Here is a 21,741-nt window from a genome sequence, read left to right on the forward strand (position 1 = left end):
ATTTAGTAGACAAGTGAATTCAAGTACTATCAAGGGATTAAAAAGTCTAAGTAGTGTGGCAGTTTTACATTCAAGACAAAACCAGAAGAATTTACAAAACAGTTGTCACTTGCTGCTTAATTTTGTGTCTCAGAACTCTTGCCTCATTTTGATGATCCAAGGAGGTATCTACTTTTTCTCTGCATCTGGTAATTTTAATACCTTTTCTTTGCCAGTTTTAAGTTCTTGCCATGTATTAATTAATCATTGCATAATCAAGAGAGCTTGTCCTTCACAAATCAGAATAATTTTCCATATTTCTGGGGATGCAAGTCAACATTTTGCTATGGTTGATAAGGTGGTGCTCTCCCTGATTTCTCAGTTACTCCCATGTCTGCTGTGTAAGTACTGTTTCCAGTGTTTTGAGTATTCTGTCAGCTGAAGAACAGATCAGCTCTACAACACACCATTTGGTATGGATTGCTTTTTTCTTCACAGTGTATATTTAATAAAGTAACATCTGCCATTAATGTGGACCAACTGATTGTGCTGTAGAACAAAGAAAAACAAGCGGATGTTATCAGAGAACTTACCTGGCAGTTAATCTTTTCAATTTTTATCATTGAAATTCTGCTAATACCTCACTGATTATGTCAGTTAACTATAATAGACCATTTATGCTTTTTCTCTTTTTTCATTTTTGAAGAGGATAATTATTTCTGTATTTCTCTCAAAAGTGGCAATGACATAAGGTTAAGAGTAAAAAAGAAATATGAGTGTTTACCATGGGTAATAAAAAAACCTACAAAATAAGTATCTAGATGTTTGCAATATGGTAGATGTACTAAGCTAATTTCTGTTACACAGCTGGAATCTTAACTGTGTAGTTAAATTCAATTTCAGCTCAAGTGGGTTCATTAATATTTATATAAAAGATTGAAAATATTTTTTTTTCTTCTGTATTTTATTTTGGGAAGATGGTTAAAGGCTCTCCTGAATCAACTAGTTCTAAGTAGACTACATTTGAAAGGATGTGAAGGAATAAATAATGGCAGGAAATCTGATCATTGAAAAGGAGAATTTTTCTCCTCGGAATACCATGAACTGCAATTTTCTTTCTTTCTTTGCTAATCACTGAAGTAGTAGATTTTTAAAGAATGTAAATACATTATTTGGGCTGGCAAAGCAGAGGAATGTTGTGCATAAGACACATTGGCCTCATTCAGTGAGAGGGAGGGAAATATTTAAATAAATGATAAATATTTTTTGACTCCAACACAAGGATTGTGATTTGGGGGGGGGTAACAGCTGTATGTACCAGAATTTGTAAATAGGTTTTGCCTTTCCTTTTTGGAAAGGAGGGCTTCAGGGGCATTCTGCTTTCGTGCATATACCTTCTCTTCATGTCATCTTTTTAAGTACTTGCCAAACATGGCAACTTCTAACCATTTTGAGAAAATCTCATCTATTTAACTTCCCTATTTTAGCTGTTTTTCTAGACCTCATATAAATTAAGGATGTTTCTGTGATTGTCCTGAAATTGTGTCTTTTTAATGTCTGGAAAAGTTTTAAACCTCTAAATATTTCAGTTTATTGTTTGCTGTTACAAAAGTAACTTTATTGACACCAAAGTAACAGCAATTATTTTAACAAGGATTGTTACTTCTTTCAGCTTTCTCAAGCCAAGGCAGGAAAGCTAAACCCCCATGTCCATGTAGAGTATGAGTGGAATCTTCGGCAGGAAGAAATTGATGAAAGCGATGATGACTTAGATGATAAGGTAAGCATGAATTACTGATATGGCTTTGCACAAAAACTGTCAAAATTTCTGTTCTGTGGAAATGAATGGAAATTAGAGACCCACTTTAACCTTTTTTTTCTTACGTATTTTTTTGGGGGGGGAAAGGAAGCTATTTTTGAGGCCTGTATTAGAGACTGCCAAAGTGCTTTTTGAATACACTTCGTCAACCTAGTTATTATGGACTTGAGTTTCAGAAGTTTTGCTTTGACAAGACATACAATACAATATAAATCAGTAAATGCAGATTACTTAGTCATTTTAATCCCTTCTGAATTGTAGGGTGTTCATTTTTAGCTGGAGGAAATCCACAACTTACTTATTTTTTCCATAAATTAATTAAAAATCTAGTTGTTGAATCAGTTAACTCTATTTTTCAAAAACTGTGCTTTGCACTTTATTCCTGATTAAAAAAGGAAGTAATGGAAAGACAAAACTTGAGGGCATAGGATAATTGCCATCCCAGAACGTGTGAAAACTTAGTCTCAGTGTCCTACTTAGCAAGTCAGTTAACTACTCTGTGCTCTGTTTCTGGAATACACCTCTCCTATTTTATATGAGTGCTGTAGAAAGAAATGTGGTGAACTTTTCATTTTCTGTGACACTTGGGACTGAAAAATAAAGAAACCTAAATAATTTACATATCCTCAAGGACACTAGAGAACAAGATGATTATCTGAACAAGGAGCCTCAGGAGTATGACTAATGCTGTACTGGAGATAATAGCCTGCCTGAACCAGAGCTGCAGTGAAACAGATCGTGCTCCATATGCAGCTATTAATATACAGCAGTCAAAAATTTGCTGTGTAAAATTTCTTCCAAGAGCAATTATATACATCTAAAAAAGCTGTACCACTGAATATATTGCTAGTTCAGTCAACCAATAAATCTGATGTGTCAGAAGTGGTATTTTATTTTTAACATGCGTCAGTGGGATAGTGAGCATGATCTTTGAGGATAACTGTCTGGTCTGACTAAAGAGCTATTTGAAATGAAAATTAGTTTTATAGGCTAAACTACTAGGCTTTTATTAGCATTTTCTTTAGGATATTATTATTGTGTATCTACTGATTTAAGAATAAATCTAACTTTGTGTACATGATGGTTTGTTGATGCTACGGACTTTTTTTTTTTGCAGTTAGAGGGGAGGATCTTTCAGGTTGGATCCTTGAGAAAGGGACAAATATGAGCTAATATGTCCAATAAAGAAAGAAACTATGCGCATGTTCACTAGAATGTGTTCTGTTACGTTCTTTCCCAAACATTAATTATATTTGGTATTTAGACAGCTGTATAATATATATTTTTTCTATTCACAGCCTAGTCCTATAAAAAAGGAAAGATCTCCAAGACCCCAGAGTTTTTGTCACTCTTCCAGCATTTCTCCCCAAGACAAAATGACTCATCCTGCATTTAGCACTCCTAGAGACAAGCAAAGACTCTCCTATGGAGCTTTTACCAATCAGATCTTTGCTTCCACAAGCACAGATTCACCCACCTCTCCAACTGCAGATGCTCCTCCTCTTCCTCCTAGAAATGCTGGCAAAGGTAAGTCTGTCTTCAGACTACGTTTGCAAGCAGTAGTTTCTCCACAATTGTCCTTCCTTTAAGCAGGTGCATTACAATGTTTCAAGACGTAGCATGTGTTTCTTATAACAGTGCTGCAGTAATATGGTACACTCATGTTCAAAACTTGGAAAAAAAAAAGGGGACACAGGCACACAGTTTGTGATGGACTCGTTCGTAACAGTGTACGTGAAGGGGTGTAAAAATAAAGCAATACTCTGCTAAAAAATTGGTGAATTTTATTTAGAAATTCTGCTTGTATTTTGGAGAAGCATTTTTAAGCATTTACAGTCACAAAAATACAAATGTGTTAGAAAAAGGCTGATAGTGTGTAGTGCTATAGGATGATGTCCTGCATAGTGTCTGGCAGAGAGAGTGAAGAAACAAAGCTTTGGAGGAGAAGAGGTGTAAGAAGACTCCCTCTCCTTGCAGAGAGTGTAGAAAAAGAAAAATACCAGAATCACCTGTGAAGCGTTAAGCAGGTTGGGATTAAAATTCCTTCCCTCTCAGTGCATAAACATGCTCCTCTTCCATTTTGGTGAGTGCTAGAGGGGTGTAAAGAACGGCAGAGAAAATACCAAGCCTACTGCCAGATAGCTAACAAGTCACTTAAGCACTGAAGATCTAAACTAAATATCACCCATTCTTCCCTGAGTCAAACAACCATTGTGCTTGTGTAGAATTATCCATAAGGAGGGTTTGTGCTACAGTTCAATTAGTTTTGCCATCTACATTTAGTTGAAATGAATGCGATGCTTTTTCTTAATAACAATAGTGACACTCTTGGTAGTGCCTGAAAGGGAAGAGAACTTATTTACTCATGCAGCTGTAGTGGATGGTGGTTCTTTGACCTAGATAGCTATAAACTTTGAGTTTAGAGGATATATTTGTGGAACAAAACCTGTTACTTTACTATACTTTGTGCAAATCTACTTTTTAGAACAACAAAAAACCCCTTCATCTCTTCCCTTTTTCACATATTTAATTAGGAAATAGCCGAATTGTGGGTTTATGGTAGACTTGCTAGAGAAAACTTGAGTTGTGATGAAGGCTACAGTATACTCTAAGGCTTCAGCAGTTATGCACATGCTCCCTTTTGTTAGTACTGCGAAAACTTCATACTCCGTGTCCTCAACTTTGGTTCCAAAAAAAAACCAAAAAGAGATGCTCTCACTAAACGCAAAAGAGTAGAAGGGACAGAACAGAGTGTGATGGCACCAGGTGTCTGTTTTTACATGGTTCAGATGCTGTGCTTAAGAACTACTGTTCCACCGTCAGTCTCTGCCATATACTGGCAACTTTCAAAGGAATCCCTTGGCTCTCTTTTTTTAAAATGAACAGGTTTGTTTTCCATTAAGAGGCAAAGCAATTTTGCCAGAGGATACGTTTTTCACATGAGATTTCATAATCCAAGTTTGTATTGGTTTCACTGGGGGCTCATTTATATTCCTTGTAACTTTGACCTTCCTGTTGGTGCTACATGACTCTAACTTTTTCCTTCCTCTCCCCTATCCTTTTTACATGCTTTGTCTAAGAGTCAGCTACTGATTGTCCATTGTCAGACACAGAATACTGGCTTAGGTGTTCTTTCAGTCTGACCTAGGATAAGGTTGTTCTCTCATAAAGTTGCAAGACTTGGAAACTAATCATGAATCCCATTTGCCTGAGACGGCTGAGGAGGTTGTCTTGTATCTGTCTGTACACTGCGTTGTCAGCTTTTAATGGATTATAATGAACGTTTTTTTCTTTGTCATTATATAGTGTCGGTCTCATATGGACTTCTTCAGAAAATCGTCTTTCTCTATAGGAAAGTGAATATTTACCTGCATGTTTCATTCTAAGTATGTATTCAGGTTTCAGAGATGTTAGACGTTTTCCTAGGTGTTCCTGCAAACTCCCAGATGAGTGAATCAACACCAAAGCTACTCGGAAAGAAGTGAAGCGTTGAGTTCTTGTGTGTTTTCATGTCAAAGATTATGCAAAAAATTCCTTATTTATATTACAACAAAGTAATACAATATCACGAAATACAGAGAACTGTTGCCTTCTAATGGTAATAGTAACATTAACTATTTCATCAGAGTAGAAAATGCCAGATTCACAGTGTAAGTCTGAGTGAGAGGTTGAATGTTACTGCCATTACATTAAAGTCACTAGGCTTCTCTGCTTCAAACATGCCAAAATTTTACAGTCTGTAAGTGATGTGGGGGTGTTTTGGTTGTAATAATATTGTAAAGCATTTAATCAGTTTTAGACGTTTCCATTAAATACATGCCTGTGTTATAGGAATAACTTAACAGACTCACAATTACAGGGGAACAAAGTGACAAATGCCTAGAACATTCATCAGTGTGGAGAAGTCAGTCTAGAAGCATCACTGCAGATGCACGTGTGCTTCATTATAAATTGTGGTGCACCTTGTTATCTCCCTCCCCTTCCAGCTCCCAAACAGATTGTTTAAAAGAAGAAGCAGTAGAGACTCTCCACTTCCATAAGACTCTGGTGACACATCTTAATTTTGAAAAAGTCTGAGATAATTTTGTTTCTGTAGAACAAAACAATCCTTTAGAATTTATCTGCTCTTTTGAGATTAGTAATAATGGAGTATATCCCTTACATCAAAGTTTACCATATAAGCTTACTTATCAAATGCTTTTTTTGTTAGGTAAATTCATTATAATAGCTACCTATTCAATGTAAGATTATATGAAAACACAGTATTATATTTTGTGCTACCTTCCCTAAAGAGCAAGAGTAAGAAAAGCATTGAATCCATAAGTAAATTTAAGCTTACCTTCTGCCCCCAAATGTATTCTGATATTTGTCCCTGCTTTCTGAGAGGCCCCATTGGATACCATGGGACCCTGCTAGAACATGGAGACAGACCGTAGGGAGTGGGTAGCTGGTGGAATCTGTATGTTAGGAGGCAGAGGCTTTTAAAGTTTCATAATGTTTTATATCCTTTGAGACATAGAGATAAAACTTGTCGTGGTTTAGCCCCAGTCAGCAACTCAGCCCCACGCAGCCGCTTGCTCACTCCCCGCCCCGGTGGGACAGGGGAGAGAATGAGAAGAGTAAAAGTGAGGAAACTCATGGTTTGAGATGAAGACAGTTTAACAGGTAAAGCAAAAGCCGCACACACAAGCAAAGCAAAACAAGGAATTTATGCACCACTTCCCATGGGCAGGCAGGTGTTCAGCCGTCTCCAGGAAAGCGCGGCTCCATCATGCGTAATGGTTACTTGGGAAAACAAATGTCATCACTCTGAACGTCACACCCCTCCCTCCTTCTTCCCCCAGCTTTATATGCTGAGTATGATGTCATATGGTGTGGAATATCCCTTTGGTCAGTTGGGGTCAGCTGTCCCGCTGTGTCCCCTCCCAGCTTCTTGTGCCCCTGGCAGAGCACGGGGAGCTGGAAAAGTCCTTGACTAGCATAAGCGCTACTTAGCAACAACTAAAACATCTCCACATTATCAACGCTGATTTTAGTACAAATCCAAAACACAGCCCCACACTAGCTACTATGAAGAAAATTAACTCTATCCCAGCTGAAACCAGGACAAACTCTTTTCCAAATCATGTTGTAAATTTGAACAAAACCACCTCCCTTTAGCCCTCTGTAAGCTGGCTTCGTTTGCCACTAAAGTTCCTTGACAGCAAGGTTCCATGGTGTTTGCTGAGATGCCACTGTGGAGCGGAAGCCATCAAGTCTGAACTTTGTGTTGGGGAAAGAAGGTAAGTTTAGAGAAATTTACCTAATGCACACCACTCTTGCCCATGCTTTTAGTGGATATGGTGTGTTGTCAATCAAGTCTTTAGTCTGTAACATTCTGAAAATCATCTTCCTTTAGACTTTCCAGCTTACACCTCTAGTATGGCTCCAGATATCTAGCAGGTCTTCTGCCTGTTGTTTTACAAGAAGCTTTTAAAAAAAAAAAAAAAAAACACACATCACAACAAAACAGAACAAAAACCAAAACCCATAAACAAAACCCCCAGCAACCCACCCACCCGCCCAACATTTCAGTAGTTGCATGACTCAGCACAGTAGCTAAAGTTTTGCACAACCTTAATTGCAAATCCAAATGAGGGCAGTGTTGCTAACTAGTTTTGTAGAAGTGTTGGGCAATCTAAGGCAGGTTTCCTTCATTTTAGCTGAAAGCTAAATGATTTTTAATGGTTCTACCTATTTCTCTCACATGGGATAAACACGAAGGTGAAGGATCAATTTTGTGTCATGAAGTTACATTTGGATCTTTAATACTTACAAGTTTTGCATGTTTTACACTCTTTTGCAGCTCTAATGTTGGGTACATAAACCCAAAGGCACTTCCTTTGTGGTTCCAGTCCACTGCTGCTGCAGACACCATGTCATATGTCCATGGCCTGCTTCTTGCCTTGGTCAGACTCAATTTCTAACCAAGTGAGCTTATTTGCATTTACTAGTAACTTCCAGAAGCTGTCTGACTTCGTTGCTCACAGGATTAGAAATCTTCTCGAGTCTACTGAATTACTTTGTTCATGTATCAACATTGTCATTTCGCTTTGGTGATTTTTCTGTCATTGCTGTCCGTATCAAGGTACGACCTGGAGAGCAGTCATACACGTCTCCTTGTGTTTTGTTAGGCTGAACAAACCAAGCATGTTTCACCTTTTCTGATAGAAGTGTATTTTCGTTCTCCTATCATTTATCATTTAAGTTGTCCTTTCATCATACTAGCCCTTCTCTGTACCTTTGCTGTCTTAAATCAGCTTTCTTAAATACAAATGACTGGAATTATAGGGACAGCATTAAAACCATGCTGTTTCTTCTGGAAATACTACATCAAAGCATCCTTTCATTTTATTTACTTTTTCATAATTGCATCCTACTATAGCTTATCAGGCGTTACACAAGTAGGCTCTACTACCATTTTCAGCCAGAGTCCCTAATTTAAAGTACAAATGCTTTCTTAGTCTAGAATTTTAATGCTGTATATACTGTTGTATTTAATCTCATTTCTGTTACCTAAGCCTTTGAGCTCATCCTGTTTTTTCTGTTTATTTTGAATGCTTTCAGGATGCTACAGCTCTTGCATACACTTAAAGACTTAATTTTTTAAATATTCTTATAAGTGTGTTGTACACTTTGGTTAAATCATGCCAGTTATCTCATTCAAACTCACTTTTCTTTTTAGTATCATAATAGGAAGGAAAGGCTGACAACTATTGATTTCATATGGGTTTTTATATTTGTGCATCAACCCAAAATACATCATTATTTAATATAAATTCTGGCTTTTTTTAAAACAGGACTTTTTAAGCATTAATTATAGAATATACTTCAGATACTAATGTTGAATCGATGTATATTCTTAGCTTTCCATGTTCAGAGTGATTGTGATAATTTTTTCTTTAAGGTCTTATTTTTAGTACTGAAGATATGTGATCTGAAGTAAGACAAACTGAAGAAGGCTTTTAGTAACATCTCTGCAAAAATGTCACTCATAAGAACCTTAAAAATAAGTATAACAACACTTGTTAACGGAAATACTATTTTTAATATAAACTTACTTTCCTTTGCAGTACCCATTCTGCCATTAACTGGAATACTGGTTAATCCATATCTCAGATTAAGTGGTAAAAAATAAATACAAATATGAGGTTCTTACGCTCTAAACCCACCATTTCTTGCGTGGATGGTAAGAGCTTTGCATGGTTTCACAAGTACACAAATTAATAGATACTATACTAACCGCACAAAAGCTGAAGGGCAAGGCACTGTTCATTGCAGATCTTTTCCAGTTATCTACCTTAGTACAATAAATTTGAGATCATTTGGTCTATTACAAGCATGATCCTTGTAATAAGAAAAATTGATGAAAGATGACAACAGCTTTGCTGAAAGCAACCACTCCCCTCTAGCTGAAGAAAAGAGAGCCCAACGGAAGCAAAATTTAAAAAAATATCTGGGTCAAGATTATTTCTTCTTTTTGCTTGTGTGAGGAAAATAATTTACATGAAATGTGAACTTCACAACTGCGTGAGCAATCGTCATTAAGATGTCCGTGGAGAAGTTGCTGGGTTGCTTGCTGCCTGGTTAGAATCACAAAATATCTTTGCTCTAGAAAAATAAGTGCTGTGATTATTACTTAGAAGTATCTGGCTAGGCTTGCATAGATGAAAATACAGTGGAAGAATTTTTTGAGATTTTGTGTGTTTGTGTGCGTGTGTGTATATATATATGTAATACAAAGCATTTTATAATAATTTTACCGATACTTCGTACATCATCAGATCTATATTATTCCACCAGCTGTTTCCATAAACATTCAGATTCCAGAATATTTCTCACATTCGCTTTATTCAAAGCGTGATGAGACTTTATACCTTTCTGAAAAGACGTTTTGAGATTTTCCTTTCTTTGCTGTTTATTTGGAAGTTATTTTGTATTTCAGCCATCTAATCATCAGTGTATGACTTCTAAATTTGTATTTATTCCTTCCATGCAATTAATATAGGAACAAATGCCAGGAGTCTGAAAAGGTGCACTATTTTTAATACCTTAACACTTTTTCCCTGTAACTGTTGTATGCCATGTGAACTTTCGAAAACTACGAAGTGATAATGGTTTTCAACTCCTCTGTGATGTCTGGAGATATACTACCAGTGTGAAGTAGAAAACATATCCACATAACCACATTTAAAGATTTTTTTAATGCTACTAAATTTTTTTTTTTAGAGAAAGGTTCTTCATTTTATTGGCAATTAAAAGTAAAAATTTTACTTCAGGTCTGAAGTTTTATTTTTGCAGTAAGCACACGATCCTACTTCAGTGCATTTCCTCCACTTTTTTTTTTTTTTCCTTTAAGCCAAGTTTGAACTCTCTGTCGCTTGTGGCGGGGCGGGGAGCGCCTGGGCAGGGGCAAGGCTGCAGTGCAGTACGAGGAGCAGGGCACTAGGTGGTGGCAGGACAGAACCTGAGCGGTGTTGGCCAGTCCTACTTGCAGACATTTTGGAAGTGTGTAACTCCTTTTCGAGAGTCAGGACAAGAGGAAAATGCTACACTGACGTACCGTGTAGGATTTGTACGTGCTTTCACAATAATGCTCCTGGTAACACTGGATATCGAGTTTTCCTTTCCCCCTCACCACTCGTAGGTATACTCAGAGTTGCTTATGGTTTATAGAACAACCTTTGATTCATATTAAGAAAATTGAAGAATTTATAACTTGCAGAAGTCTAAGGGATCGTCGGTCAAAACTTAGCACGAAAGACATTATTTTTGCTGGCAGAAACATTTCAATGCATGGTTTAAATTAGCTCGCTTGCTTAAGCTCATGGGAGAAATTAAAATGAGAAAGGATACAAACTGGGGAACAATCTTATTTATTTGTACTAACATTTGACTGCTTGTCAGTTAATTGTTTTGTAAACTTGGAAGTAATTGAGACAATCACAAGATAGATAATTTGATTTCCAAGAGTAAGCAATTAATGGAAAGTCAGGCCTAAAATACCTGCTGAGGTTGTGGTTGAGATTCTTCTGAGGAGCAAATGCGTGGATTTGGAAGAGAATAGATTGAATCGTTACGGGCAGTTTTATTAATCTTTTCTTTGGGCTTAAGAAGCAAGAGGGAGGTCACCTGCTGAAAATATCTGGCAAACGTACATATGCTTATAGGATAATTTTGAAGTTACTTTTTTCAGTGTGTAGTATTTCACCTAAGGAATTTTAGCAAAGATTATTCTTCGCCGATTTTAATACTTTTATGACATAAGGTAATTTGGGAAGGAATGCAGACTTTGGTAATTTTTAGTCTACCAGTAGAGACTGGTAATAAATATTTTTAAAGAGGCGGCTCTAGTTCTGTGTGCAGGTTAGGCTATATGCTGTTTGACAAAATGAAGATTTTTCTCAAATGCTGTTCAAATAAGTTAGGTTTTCAAAACTAGGCAAGTTGGTTCCATAGTGCAACAAAAATGTGACAACAGACTTGAAATTTCAGGTATCAAAAAACTTCGCCTTTAAAACTTTGTCAGTTGTCTGCATTTATCCAGAGCCTGTGAAGGCAGAGCTCTTTTACATGCAAAACCCAAACCCCAAAAACAAAACCCTTAAAGCTTTTCTAACCTAATGTAGAACTAATTTAGATAAATGTTACAAGTAGTTTCTTTTGGCGATAATGGCAGCTGACTTGAAGAGTTGTCCCCTCACTGCATGTTTGTGCCCTGCACTGCCTGCTTCCTTGAGCTTTGTATTAAAGACATTTTTGAAAGTGAATGGTGAAAAAGGGAAAACTCTTGTCTTCCCTCTGGGTTATTTTGTCTTTCAATCTGTATCTGTTCCCATAGCCTGTAAAACAGGCATTGTGTTGAATAATACTTTTGACAAGATTGATGCAGGGGGAAAATAAAGGGTTTAAGGGTAGGAGTGACTGCATAAGCTCTTATAAGTAATGCTACCATTAAATATCTGTTCTTAGCCTCAGAAAGGGCTTGTTGATGTTTATTTTATACACGCTGCATACAACAATTTGCATTGCCCTAAAAATGCATATTCTGATGTATTGAAGCTACAGAAAAAAATTGAAAATAACTCAGAAAAACTTACAAAGCTTACAGTCCTATGTTCAAAATTATAGATATATAGATTTCTATCCCTCCCCCCCCCCCCCCCCCCCCCCCCCAAGTTTATTAACAGGATTTGTATGGGATGCTCTGGAGGGGGGAAGAAAAATCCCCACGTAATAGAACACCCAGAAATCTATTTCATTCTGGTATAAATTAATAGTAATTTTAATCCCACATGCTAAGTATTACTTAATTTTATGATTTCCTGCTGCGCTTTTTTTTTAACAATGCCTAAAATTAGAAATCCTGGAGTGATTAATCCTGTATTTTTTTTAAGCATAAGTACACGTGTCATTCTATTGCTAGGTTGCTTATATTCCCACAGCGAAGATGGTTACAAATGTGGTGAATGTGTCGTTTAATCTAAACAGGTGTTTTGGCATGGCTTGTCCTTTTGTTTTAGTCTTTTGCTGCACTTCTGTGGGTCTGACTGTGAATTTTTCAGTGCTGCTTTGATGTTTATGCACATGTATTTGTAAGATTGTTTGTTATTTTGCAGGCCCACCTTCAACCCTCCCTCTAAGCACTCAAACCTCTAGTGGCAGCTCCACTCTTTCCAAGAAGAGACCACCTCCCCCACCCCCAGGACACAAAAGAACCCTCTCTGACCCACCAAGCCCACTACCTCATGGACCCCAGAATAAGGGCCCAATTCCTTGGGGTGAGTTTTGAAATGCAAAACAAAAGGGCAGGGGAAAACCTTTATGATGGATGATAAATGATCTTTGGTTTCTTTTTACCTGGTGCTTGCTTTCCAATGATTGCAGCTTGATGTAACGTCAGCTCAGATAAATCAACAGTTCTATCTTCTGTCACTCTAACTTCCAGGCTTCTGTATCTGGGTCTTGCTTGAGAAAATTGAAACTATTCCATGCTCCCCTGGGGCCCAATTCAATCTCCTCTGCTGCCTCCCTCTCTACCTTAGCTGCCCAGGCTGCCCTCACCCCGCTCCCTCATCTGCTGCATCTACTCTGCATCTGCTTCCTCACCCCTGCGGCTGTTCTGCCCAGCTCATTAATCTAGATGGGGCTTGATTTGGGGTAGATACACCTCAGTGAGTCTGTGTGGTTCTCCTGATTGCCAGAAGAGCTTCCTTCCTTGGGCACTGCCAGATCTCTCCTGGAAAGTGTTCACATCTAGCTGGTGGGGATGTGTTGTCTTAAATTGTTTTTGGGTTCTGTGGTGGTGTCTGTATGTGTATAAAGACTGGGAGGTTGGCATCCTTCTGTCTGCAGAAGTTACACAGAAACAGCACTTTTTAAAACACCTTTCTGACAGAAGCTTTTTAGAAACTATCTTTCAGACTATTCTTCCTCTTTTCAATAAACATTGCTCTATGCAGTCATCTTCTCCCTGCAGCTATAAACCTCAGGCGCATGTAATTTTCTGTAGTTTTAGTCTCGGTGGCAGGTTTTCCATAAATCTGTAAACTTTTGAGCTGGAATCCAGTGTTTACACAGCGGGGTCATCCATACACTACTTACATCTTAGGAGTATCCTCTCTCTGTTCTAATATAAACACAAAGTTACTAGCCTAAAAAAAAATTGCAAGCCTAAAAGCACCATTTTTTCAGCAAATTGAGTTAAATGTGGTAAATCATGGAGTACTCGTGTAGAATATGTGATTTGAATCTAGGATTTAATATGAAGTACAAACACCAATGAAAAGCAGAGTCTTTTTCTCAAGAAATACAAATAATGGCAATCTTTTCAATTCTCTACTTTTCAGATATCTGGGATATGGAAAAAATGTTTCCTGTATTTCCTATGAGTCTAACAGCTCTGTACTATTTCAGGGGTAGTAAAGACGTTTTGAAGAGCTCAGACTTCAAAAATTTTAAAATGGCCAAATATATACGCCCAAAACAGCACCTAAAATACCATATGCTGGAATACTATACAATGGAACACTAGGAGGATGAAAGGTGTGGTAGGAACAGATGCTAAGCTAGTGCCAACTTTTCCTTAAAAATACTAGACAACAGATGAAGGAAAAGGAAAATCTGGGAGGCGTGGAGTTGAAGATGAAGACCCTTACAGCAGTAGAATAACTTTTCAAAGCAGGGCCAGAGAAGAACATTGCTTATTCTGCCTCTTTTCTGCTCTACAGTGCAGACTAAACTTCCATGGATGGAAGAGGGGCCTCTTCTCCCCTTTATCTTAGCCAAGATCTGTACAAAAACTCATTTCAAAGTCCATTTGGGTTTTAAACAAGTATTAAGTTTTGTGTTTATAAAAGAGGGTGTTTCTTGTATCTGCCTTTCTGTTTTTGGTTTAAGAATGTTGTCAGATATTCACTGCTTTTCCTTTCAGAAGCTTTTTTTCTGTTATATTTCTTGTTACGTTGAACTTCAGCATTTGTTTTCTGATCTGTGCATTAATTGAAGTTTCAAGCAAAGCAATCCTTACATTACGTCTAAGCAAATTAAGTTGCTATTCAAAGATGTTCTAAAAATGTCGTTTAGATTATTTGGATTTCCATAGCGACCGTGAGGTATTTTTCCTGCTTTATCCATAGGATCTACGTGTGACGGGTTTGCTGTTTCTTACCTTTATTTTTCTTTTTTTTTCCATTTTTAAACATAAACATATTTTTAGCAAGGCTCAGCATGAGCCTTTTCTGCTGTTTCATTTAGACTTCAATGCCCTAAGAATGGTATCTAGGTGGATATACCATTCTTTTGCACAGGAAGTATTTTGTGTTCTTCAATCATTAAATGTCCCTTTACATCTATTTCAGTGACAAAATTTACTAATGGTTGTTGAAGTTGGTTCTTAGACTGTTTAGACATGCTCTAACAGAAGAGGAAAGGGGGAATGGTAAAGGCACTAAAATGAAGTAGTTGGTATGGTTGTACCTTGGCAGTGAGGATGGTTAATGAAAGAGAAGCTTTCTGCTGAAGGAGTTCAGAAGCAGTTGGGTTGGATTTTGCTGCCTTTTGACAGAATTGAGTATACCCAGGATCTCGTCTTTACCAACAGTTAATATTCAGGTTGTGCTAACATACTGACTTAGTCCTTAAATCAGCAAAGGTTATGTAGGATAAAATACCAATCCTTAGAAATTTGATGTTTTGTGAATAAAATCAAATCATGGTGGTTGTAAAAAGATGTGCCTCATAATGCAAAATGTAAACTTCTGTGATAAATTTATTTGATACTGGCCTGCAGTATCTCCTCCTGTTCAGAGAAAATTGAAACACTATATCCAAAACTAATGCCCTACAGCAGTAACTCAGCAGTGCCATTCAATCTTTCCTTGCCAGCAGATGGGAGCTACCGGTGAGTTGTTTTAAAATGTGTTATATGAAAGGTCAAGTTGGATTATTATGGTCCCTGATGCTTCTTCAGTTACAAAATTATTAATAAAGAATGATCTTTAAAATCTTTAGACATGTAGTATAGAGGATACTTGGAAGAATGTGTACTTTAAGTTGTACCCTTTGCTGATTATACTTCAGTTATCCTAATGTTGTTTTTTTTTCTCAAATTGTGCTTTTTTTTAACCTCAGGTAATGATTTGGGCCCACCTTCAACTAAGGCTGCAAACAAGTTTGAGGGGATGTCTCAGCAGTCAAGGTAAAATCTGTGTATATGAAAGCAAAGATGAAAATTTATCTAAATATAACTAATTTACAAATTAGAAAAAAAAAGTTGCCTCTCGTATAAGTAAAATCTGAGCTGTGTTTCTTCATTAGTTCTCTGCATGCCTTACTACTATACAAATACTTTGGGTTCATTGAGCCTCCTACGCTTCGTACATAGCTGTCCATACACAATCCATCCTTTGAGCAGGATGGACAGAACAACTTGTACCAGAATCTATCTACCGCTCCTACAGTAGTGCGCTCCGAGCTGGGGAGCGTTGCCTCAGACTGCAGTCCAGCCGGACAAAAGGTTTATTGTCATGTCTCCTGGCATTTCATTTTATCTGCTTCAGTGTGAGGTCTCATGCCTGTAGCTGCAGAAGTGTCACTCCAGGTACAGGCTGGCTTGAAGACAGCTCCATAAGAAAGAGAATTCATCTCAGTCTTCCAGCTTCCAGTCTGTCAGGCTTATGTGCTGACACACAGTCTGTAATAACATGAAGTGCTTTTAGCTTGTAGTTCGTTAGGTCAGTACATTACAAGTGTCTTTTTCAATAGCTGAGGTGGTAAGGATAGCCATACATTCCTGTCACATAGTGTTTGTTACTCCTTTATCTGTGTTGTGATTCCAAGGTCCTGAGGTTCAGTGTGTCATAACTCTAATAAACACGTGCCTCAGGCAACACGACGGAGACCTTGCATGACCACAAGTGTGCGTGATCAGGCTGTGACTGGAGATAGATGTGTAACATCAAACAAATCATAGTAGAAGATGTGTAGGTAGTTTCTAGACACTCCTCAGTCTGGGGTCTGCCTTGCCAGGACAGGCAGAGGATGTGGTGTTGGCAGCACAGCTGACTTGCCATGTTTGCTGAATCCATCCAGGTGGCACTGGGTATTCAGGGAAAAAAGTGGTGATGTTCTGCAGCACAAAGACATGGGTAAAAGCGTGATACTCGTGCTTGATGGCATTAGATAAAGGCCGATGTAATTATTTATTGAATCTAGACTGAGCTTGGCTGTTCTTTCAGTTTTGTGTCATGATATATTTTGACTATTTAAAAAAAGCTAGGAAATTGTTTCATGATACTAGTTTTGAAACGTTAGCTTCAGAGACAACACCAGAGTCAAGGCTGTTGATGCAGAAGACTCTGCTCTTTTGAACATATTCAGGCAAATTCCTCATTTGTTTTTCTTTTTCCTTGTTTTTAAGTAATTATTTTGAGGCGATACTGACTTTTATTTGATTTATTGTTTGATTTTTATGCCTTAAATCAACTGGCTTTCTTCTTTTCTTCCACAGTCCTTTTCTATAAAAGTGACTCAGGTGTGGTTTTGGTGGAAGAAATTTGGTGGGGTTTTGTTGAAACTTGTAATATGTTTTGCCCTCACGTGCCATGTTTGCAAATTTGAGCCAGCCTGGTGTTAATTCTGAAAATACTGTCTACAACAAAAAGCAGAGCTGGGAATAGTTGCATATTACCAAAAATCTCCGATTTTTATGCTGTAATTAAATTACTCGCAACACTCCTGCTTGTATCATTGCTTGCCACTACAAGTAGCTAACACAGCTGTAGCACAGGTTGACGAAGTAAAGCATGCTGTTTTCCCACAATCATCAGTATTTCCTTGGAGTAGCAGAGACTGTCTCCTAATGCAGCTGCCATTCGCAGGCAATACAGTATACATGTGCGGTAGGCTACAAGACATGGGCTCCTGGAATATCCTCAAGCTTCAAACCACTGACATAAAGGACAGATTATGTTTTGAATGCTTCAGTATAAATATTTTAAAAACCAAATTTTCCTTAAAGTTCAGGATCTGCCCACTGAGCTGGTCTTTCAGCTTCACCTATTTACAGAGTTGCACGTACCATAGTTCGTAGAATAAATCTGCCCTGTAGCATTAAAGCTCTGTGGGGTTTATCTGTGTGTTTCTCAGAAAAAAAGCAGTTCATTCCTAACAGTGCTTTGAATTTTGAGATTGATCCACAGACCAGATGGTTATAGAAAAGAAGCAGAATAAATTTGGGGCATATTTTTTAAATTATGGATGTGTGGAGGGGAAAAATAGGAAAGAAAAAGTATATTTTATAACAGTTGTAAGCACTAATAATTCACACCTGTTGTTTTAGCACTGGGACTGCAAAGACTGCACTTGGCCCTAGAGTTCTTCCCAAACTACCTCAAAAAGGTAAGAGTTCTCTTTGTGGGTATTCTCGTAACGATATCTTTTAAACATGTGAAAATAGATATTTGTTTTAAATATACAGATCTTTTCAGCAAAAGTTTTCTTTCTAAAATGTCACAAACGATGAAACTTTAGCAAAACTGAAAGGATTTTGGAAGATCGGGAAGGTTTTTATTAAAATAAGAAAATTAGACCTATGGATTATAAGGAGGAAAGAAAAAAAATTCATAAACTAACTGAAGTTGGAAGAGACCCCAGGAGATCAGCTGGGACCAATCTACCACTCAGAGCAGGGCTAATTTCATGACATGAGAGAAGGTTGCTCAAGACCATCTCCAGTCACATTTTGAGTATCTCCATGGATAACCTCTCTGGGCTCCCATTTCTTTGACCACTCTCATTGGTAAACTCTTTTTTTCTTCCTAATATCCTTAAGTCTGATTTCTTGATACCCCTGAAATGAGCTGTGTCCATTGCCATGTTTTGGTGATCAGGGTGGTTGTCCTCATTAATGTATTGAAAATAATCAGGTACTGTTACGTGCTTGCTTATACATTGGTGATGAACTTGCTGAGACCGTCATCCCAGTGAACCTTATGGCCCTTATTTTTTTAGAAATGTTTTCTAGTCTCTCTTTAAACTCATACAGCAGGTTTTATATAGTTTTTTGAGTTATTGCAGCAGTTGACTATAAAGTTGAAAGTAGACCTGCCTTGTAGCTCTGTCTGATCTAGAATCCGTCAAAAATACGCTATACCTGTATGAGTGGGTGATCACTACAGAGCCTGAAGATCAGGAAATGATGCCTGTCCAAACTTCAGAAGCTAGATGACTGAAATAGAGTGTGCAAAGCATTTAACAGAAAATGCAAGTGTGAAATTTCAGCTTTGTTGAAATACAATTATTATGACATGGTATCATCTTTTGAAAGGGTGGCACTGCAAAGGAAGTCAACACTTCCTTGATTTAAAATGATATAGGTGAAAATTTAAGATGGGCTCAATCAAGGCACTTTGATAAGGGCTGCTATCAGGTTTTTTCATATCACTTATTTAAGCCTCAAACCAATGTGGATGATTAGTGGTTGTACATTTGCTACTAGATTAGTCTAGGAGACAAAGCCATATACAAGTATCAACACAGATGGTTTTTTTAAAATGAGGCATCTGCTAGTAGCTATACAATTTCTTTCATCGAAATTATGCAAAGTTTTCCTTTTTTGGTATAAATAACAGTAAGTATAGCATGGAAGTGTGTGGCAGTAGGTGATACCCAAAGCGAGTGTTGTTGCTTTTGTTGTAAAATGTCAGGCCACCTTTTTGGCTGGTATTATGTGATAGCAAAGCAATGCTGGATACAATAGGAAATTATTTGCTCTGGTCAAAATGTGTTGCTTTCATCATGGGTTGTAACCGTTTTTTCTCCTGTCCCCCTTCATCTGCTTTAATGTAGAGTTGTTTGGTTTAGGGGTTTGAGGGTTTTGTGTGTGTGTTGTTTTGGTTTTGTTTTCAAGGTGGATTTCAGTCGAGTTCTTGTAGGGAACTTAGCAGTAGAATCGATGCATGACACTGAGAAGAAACCTATTTGAAAAGCTATTTTCAATTTCCTTCCATAAAAACTGCAAAATACGCTGTTTTTTAAATTTTCATCTTTACTAAATTGTAAATATTTACAATAATTTATTTTTCATTAGTTTTAGTTTGAATGTCTATAATACCATTTATTCTATATGCTGTGTAGACACACCTGGTCACTTGCTGTCCTTTAGGATTTTACAGGTACTAATCCTGAGACTCGGCTTTTTTTTTTTGTAGGGAGTTCAACTGTAAAAGGAATAATTGGCATTAAAGAGGATTTTCATTGCAGTCACATCAGTGGGTTGATAGGTTGTTTTGCAAAATACATCTTTTCTTAGCTTTAATATTTTTGGTGTAGGTGCAATAAGCAATTGCCTTATTTCACCTTAGGCACTTAATCTATAAATTGACACCTAGTAGCTGTTGCATTAAGCACTCCTGACCTCCAGTAGGAGCACTGAAATGAAACCTCAGTGGAAAAGGGTTAAGTAAAGTTGCATTGCCTTTCATTTGTCATTCGCTGGAGGACATAGGGACAGTTATCGGGGCTCAGAGAACATGCGGTCATTACACAATTACAGTTCTGGTATGTGCTTGAGTTCTTTAATATTCAGATGAGATTGTGAAAAACCATTGTTATGCTCTTTCGTTTTAGTGGCACTAAGGAAAATAGAAACCAGTCATCATCTTTCAATAGATAAATCCCATCAGCACACAGAAATCTTTCAGAAGCCCTCACTGTCCATCGATATACCACAGAAACCACAACCTGGAGACTTGCCCCCAAAGCCTCTGCCTCTGGAATTAACTCAGAAACCTCAAGTGGGAGATTTACCCCCAAAGCCTGGAGAACTACCCCCAAAGCCTCAGCTAGGAGACTTGCCACCAAAACCACAACTTGGAGACTTGCCTCCAAAGCCGCAAATGAAGGACCTTCCTCCAAAACCTCAGCTAGGAGAGCTGTTGGCTAAAACTCAAGGTGGAGAAGCATCACCAAAGCCTCAGCCCTCAGAGGCAAATCAAAAATCTCACTCCTTAGATCTTTCTCCAAACGTACAATCTAGAGACACCGTCCAAAGGCAAGCATCTGAAGAGTCTAATGACATAACACATACCCTGCCAGAAACCCCTGTGCCACTTCCCAGGAAAATAAATATGGTAGGTATTCAACCAGTTGAGAGGATCCATGCAAAGGGTTCAAAGTTACTGTAGGACTATCTGTGCAAAACAAAACCCCACCCTTGAGCTATGCACACAAAGCAACATAATGTTATGGGCTAGGATGGGGAATGAGGGGCTTTTTTGGTGCTCTCAAGCAGCTTTAGCAGATGCTGGGGGTTTACAAGGCCTCTTGCACACTGAAACAAATACTAGTTAACTTAAAACAATAGCCTTTGGAGCAGGACGATGTATTTAGATTTATTACGGAACTTGGGCATTTTTATCCATGCCAGTTATAATTCTGAAATAATTGGTGGTCTTCTCTGCTGCCTTTGCTCACTGCTTTGTATGCCTTAGATTACTATTGATTTTTGTAAGCTTGACGAAGGGATGTTAGCACCTACTGTCAGTAGCTAAAAAACGTAAGGTGAGGTCAACTGTGACAAACTAGTAAACGCTCCTTTCGTATTTAATGTCGATGTCCCTAAGTGGTTAACAAAGGTTCCAATAGATTACTGAGGTGGCAGAATTGATGTTGCTGGTTGGTGTGTAGTAGCAGAGCTGGAACTATATCTCAATTCTAAGTCTCCTTGTTCAACCCCCAACTCATCTTGCTGTTCATCTTGCTAACCAGTGCAATTTCCATCCAGCGGAGGATTTGTCATGCATATGTGTATTGAAATAATTTTATGAAACTCCAGAGCTCTCTTAAGATTTTCGTCATTAAGAATACATCAAAAAGGAGATGGTTTTGCTTGTCAAATTGGCTATGCAAAGCGCTTATGTAAAGGAAATAAGACTTCCGTTCTTGTAATGAAAGCAGAGGGTGAGTTTCTCCCTTCTTGTACTTGTCTGAGGAAGAACACTCTTTCTCTGGAGCCGTCACTCTGCTTGGCTTCTGTCCTGGACTTGTAAGTCCCTACCTGAACTGAGAACGACAGGGCTCTTGCTTGGGCCTCCTGAGTGTTCTGGAGGTGAAATAAAATAGTACAGGGATCTGATCAAAACATGTCTGCCACTATGATCTGTTTACTTACATACTTTTACACATAAGCTGGCAAATGATGCTGGACATTCTCAGCTACGTGTCACTTTATAGAGGAGGAAAGAAAGCAATTTCTGGGTTAGTTGTTATGTGTTTTGTTTTGTTTTGTTTCTTTAAAAAAAACCTCTCTATACAGAAAAATTCTGAGGAAAAAAATCAGTGTTCTCCAAATTCAGCCATTTTCACACGTGCAGTAAATTAAGTAGTTCCACTGTTTTGCCATG

At 37.9% G+C, this 21,741-nt stretch overlaps 1 protein-coding gene across 6 annotated transcripts in view; it reads left to right on the forward strand.

Moving 5' to 3' along the window:
• The window catches only part of ASAP1 (ArfGAP with SH3 domain, ankyrin repeat and PH domain 1), a 161,157-nt gene that overhangs the window by 132,100 nt on the left and 7,316 nt on the right, over positions 1–21,741 (forward strand). For 5 of the 6 annotated variants that reach the window (XM_064442082.1, XM_064442085.1, XM_064442086.1 and 2 more), the window contains 6 exons: positions 1,652–1,759; positions 3,097–3,325; positions 12,457–12,618; positions 15,470–15,536; positions 17,679–17,737; positions 19,967–20,469. In XM_064442082.1, the coding sequence (XP_064298152.1) occupies positions 1,652–1,759; positions 3,097–3,325; positions 12,457–12,618; positions 15,470–15,536; positions 17,679–17,737; positions 19,967–20,469 (1,128 nt within the window). The remainder of the gene's footprint in view (positions 1–1,651; positions 1,760–3,096; positions 3,326–12,456; positions 12,619–15,469; positions 15,537–17,678; positions 17,738–19,966; positions 20,470–21,741) is intronic. The other variant, XM_064442087.1, reaches the window with a different exon arrangement.

The sequence above is a fragment of the Phalacrocorax carbo genome, chromosome 2 (genome assembly GCF_963921805.1).
Source record: "Phalacrocorax carbo chromosome 2, bPhaCar2.1, whole genome shotgun sequence".
NCBI classification, from domain to species: domain Eukaryota; kingdom Metazoa; phylum Chordata; class Aves; order Suliformes; family Phalacrocoracidae; genus Phalacrocorax; species Phalacrocorax carbo.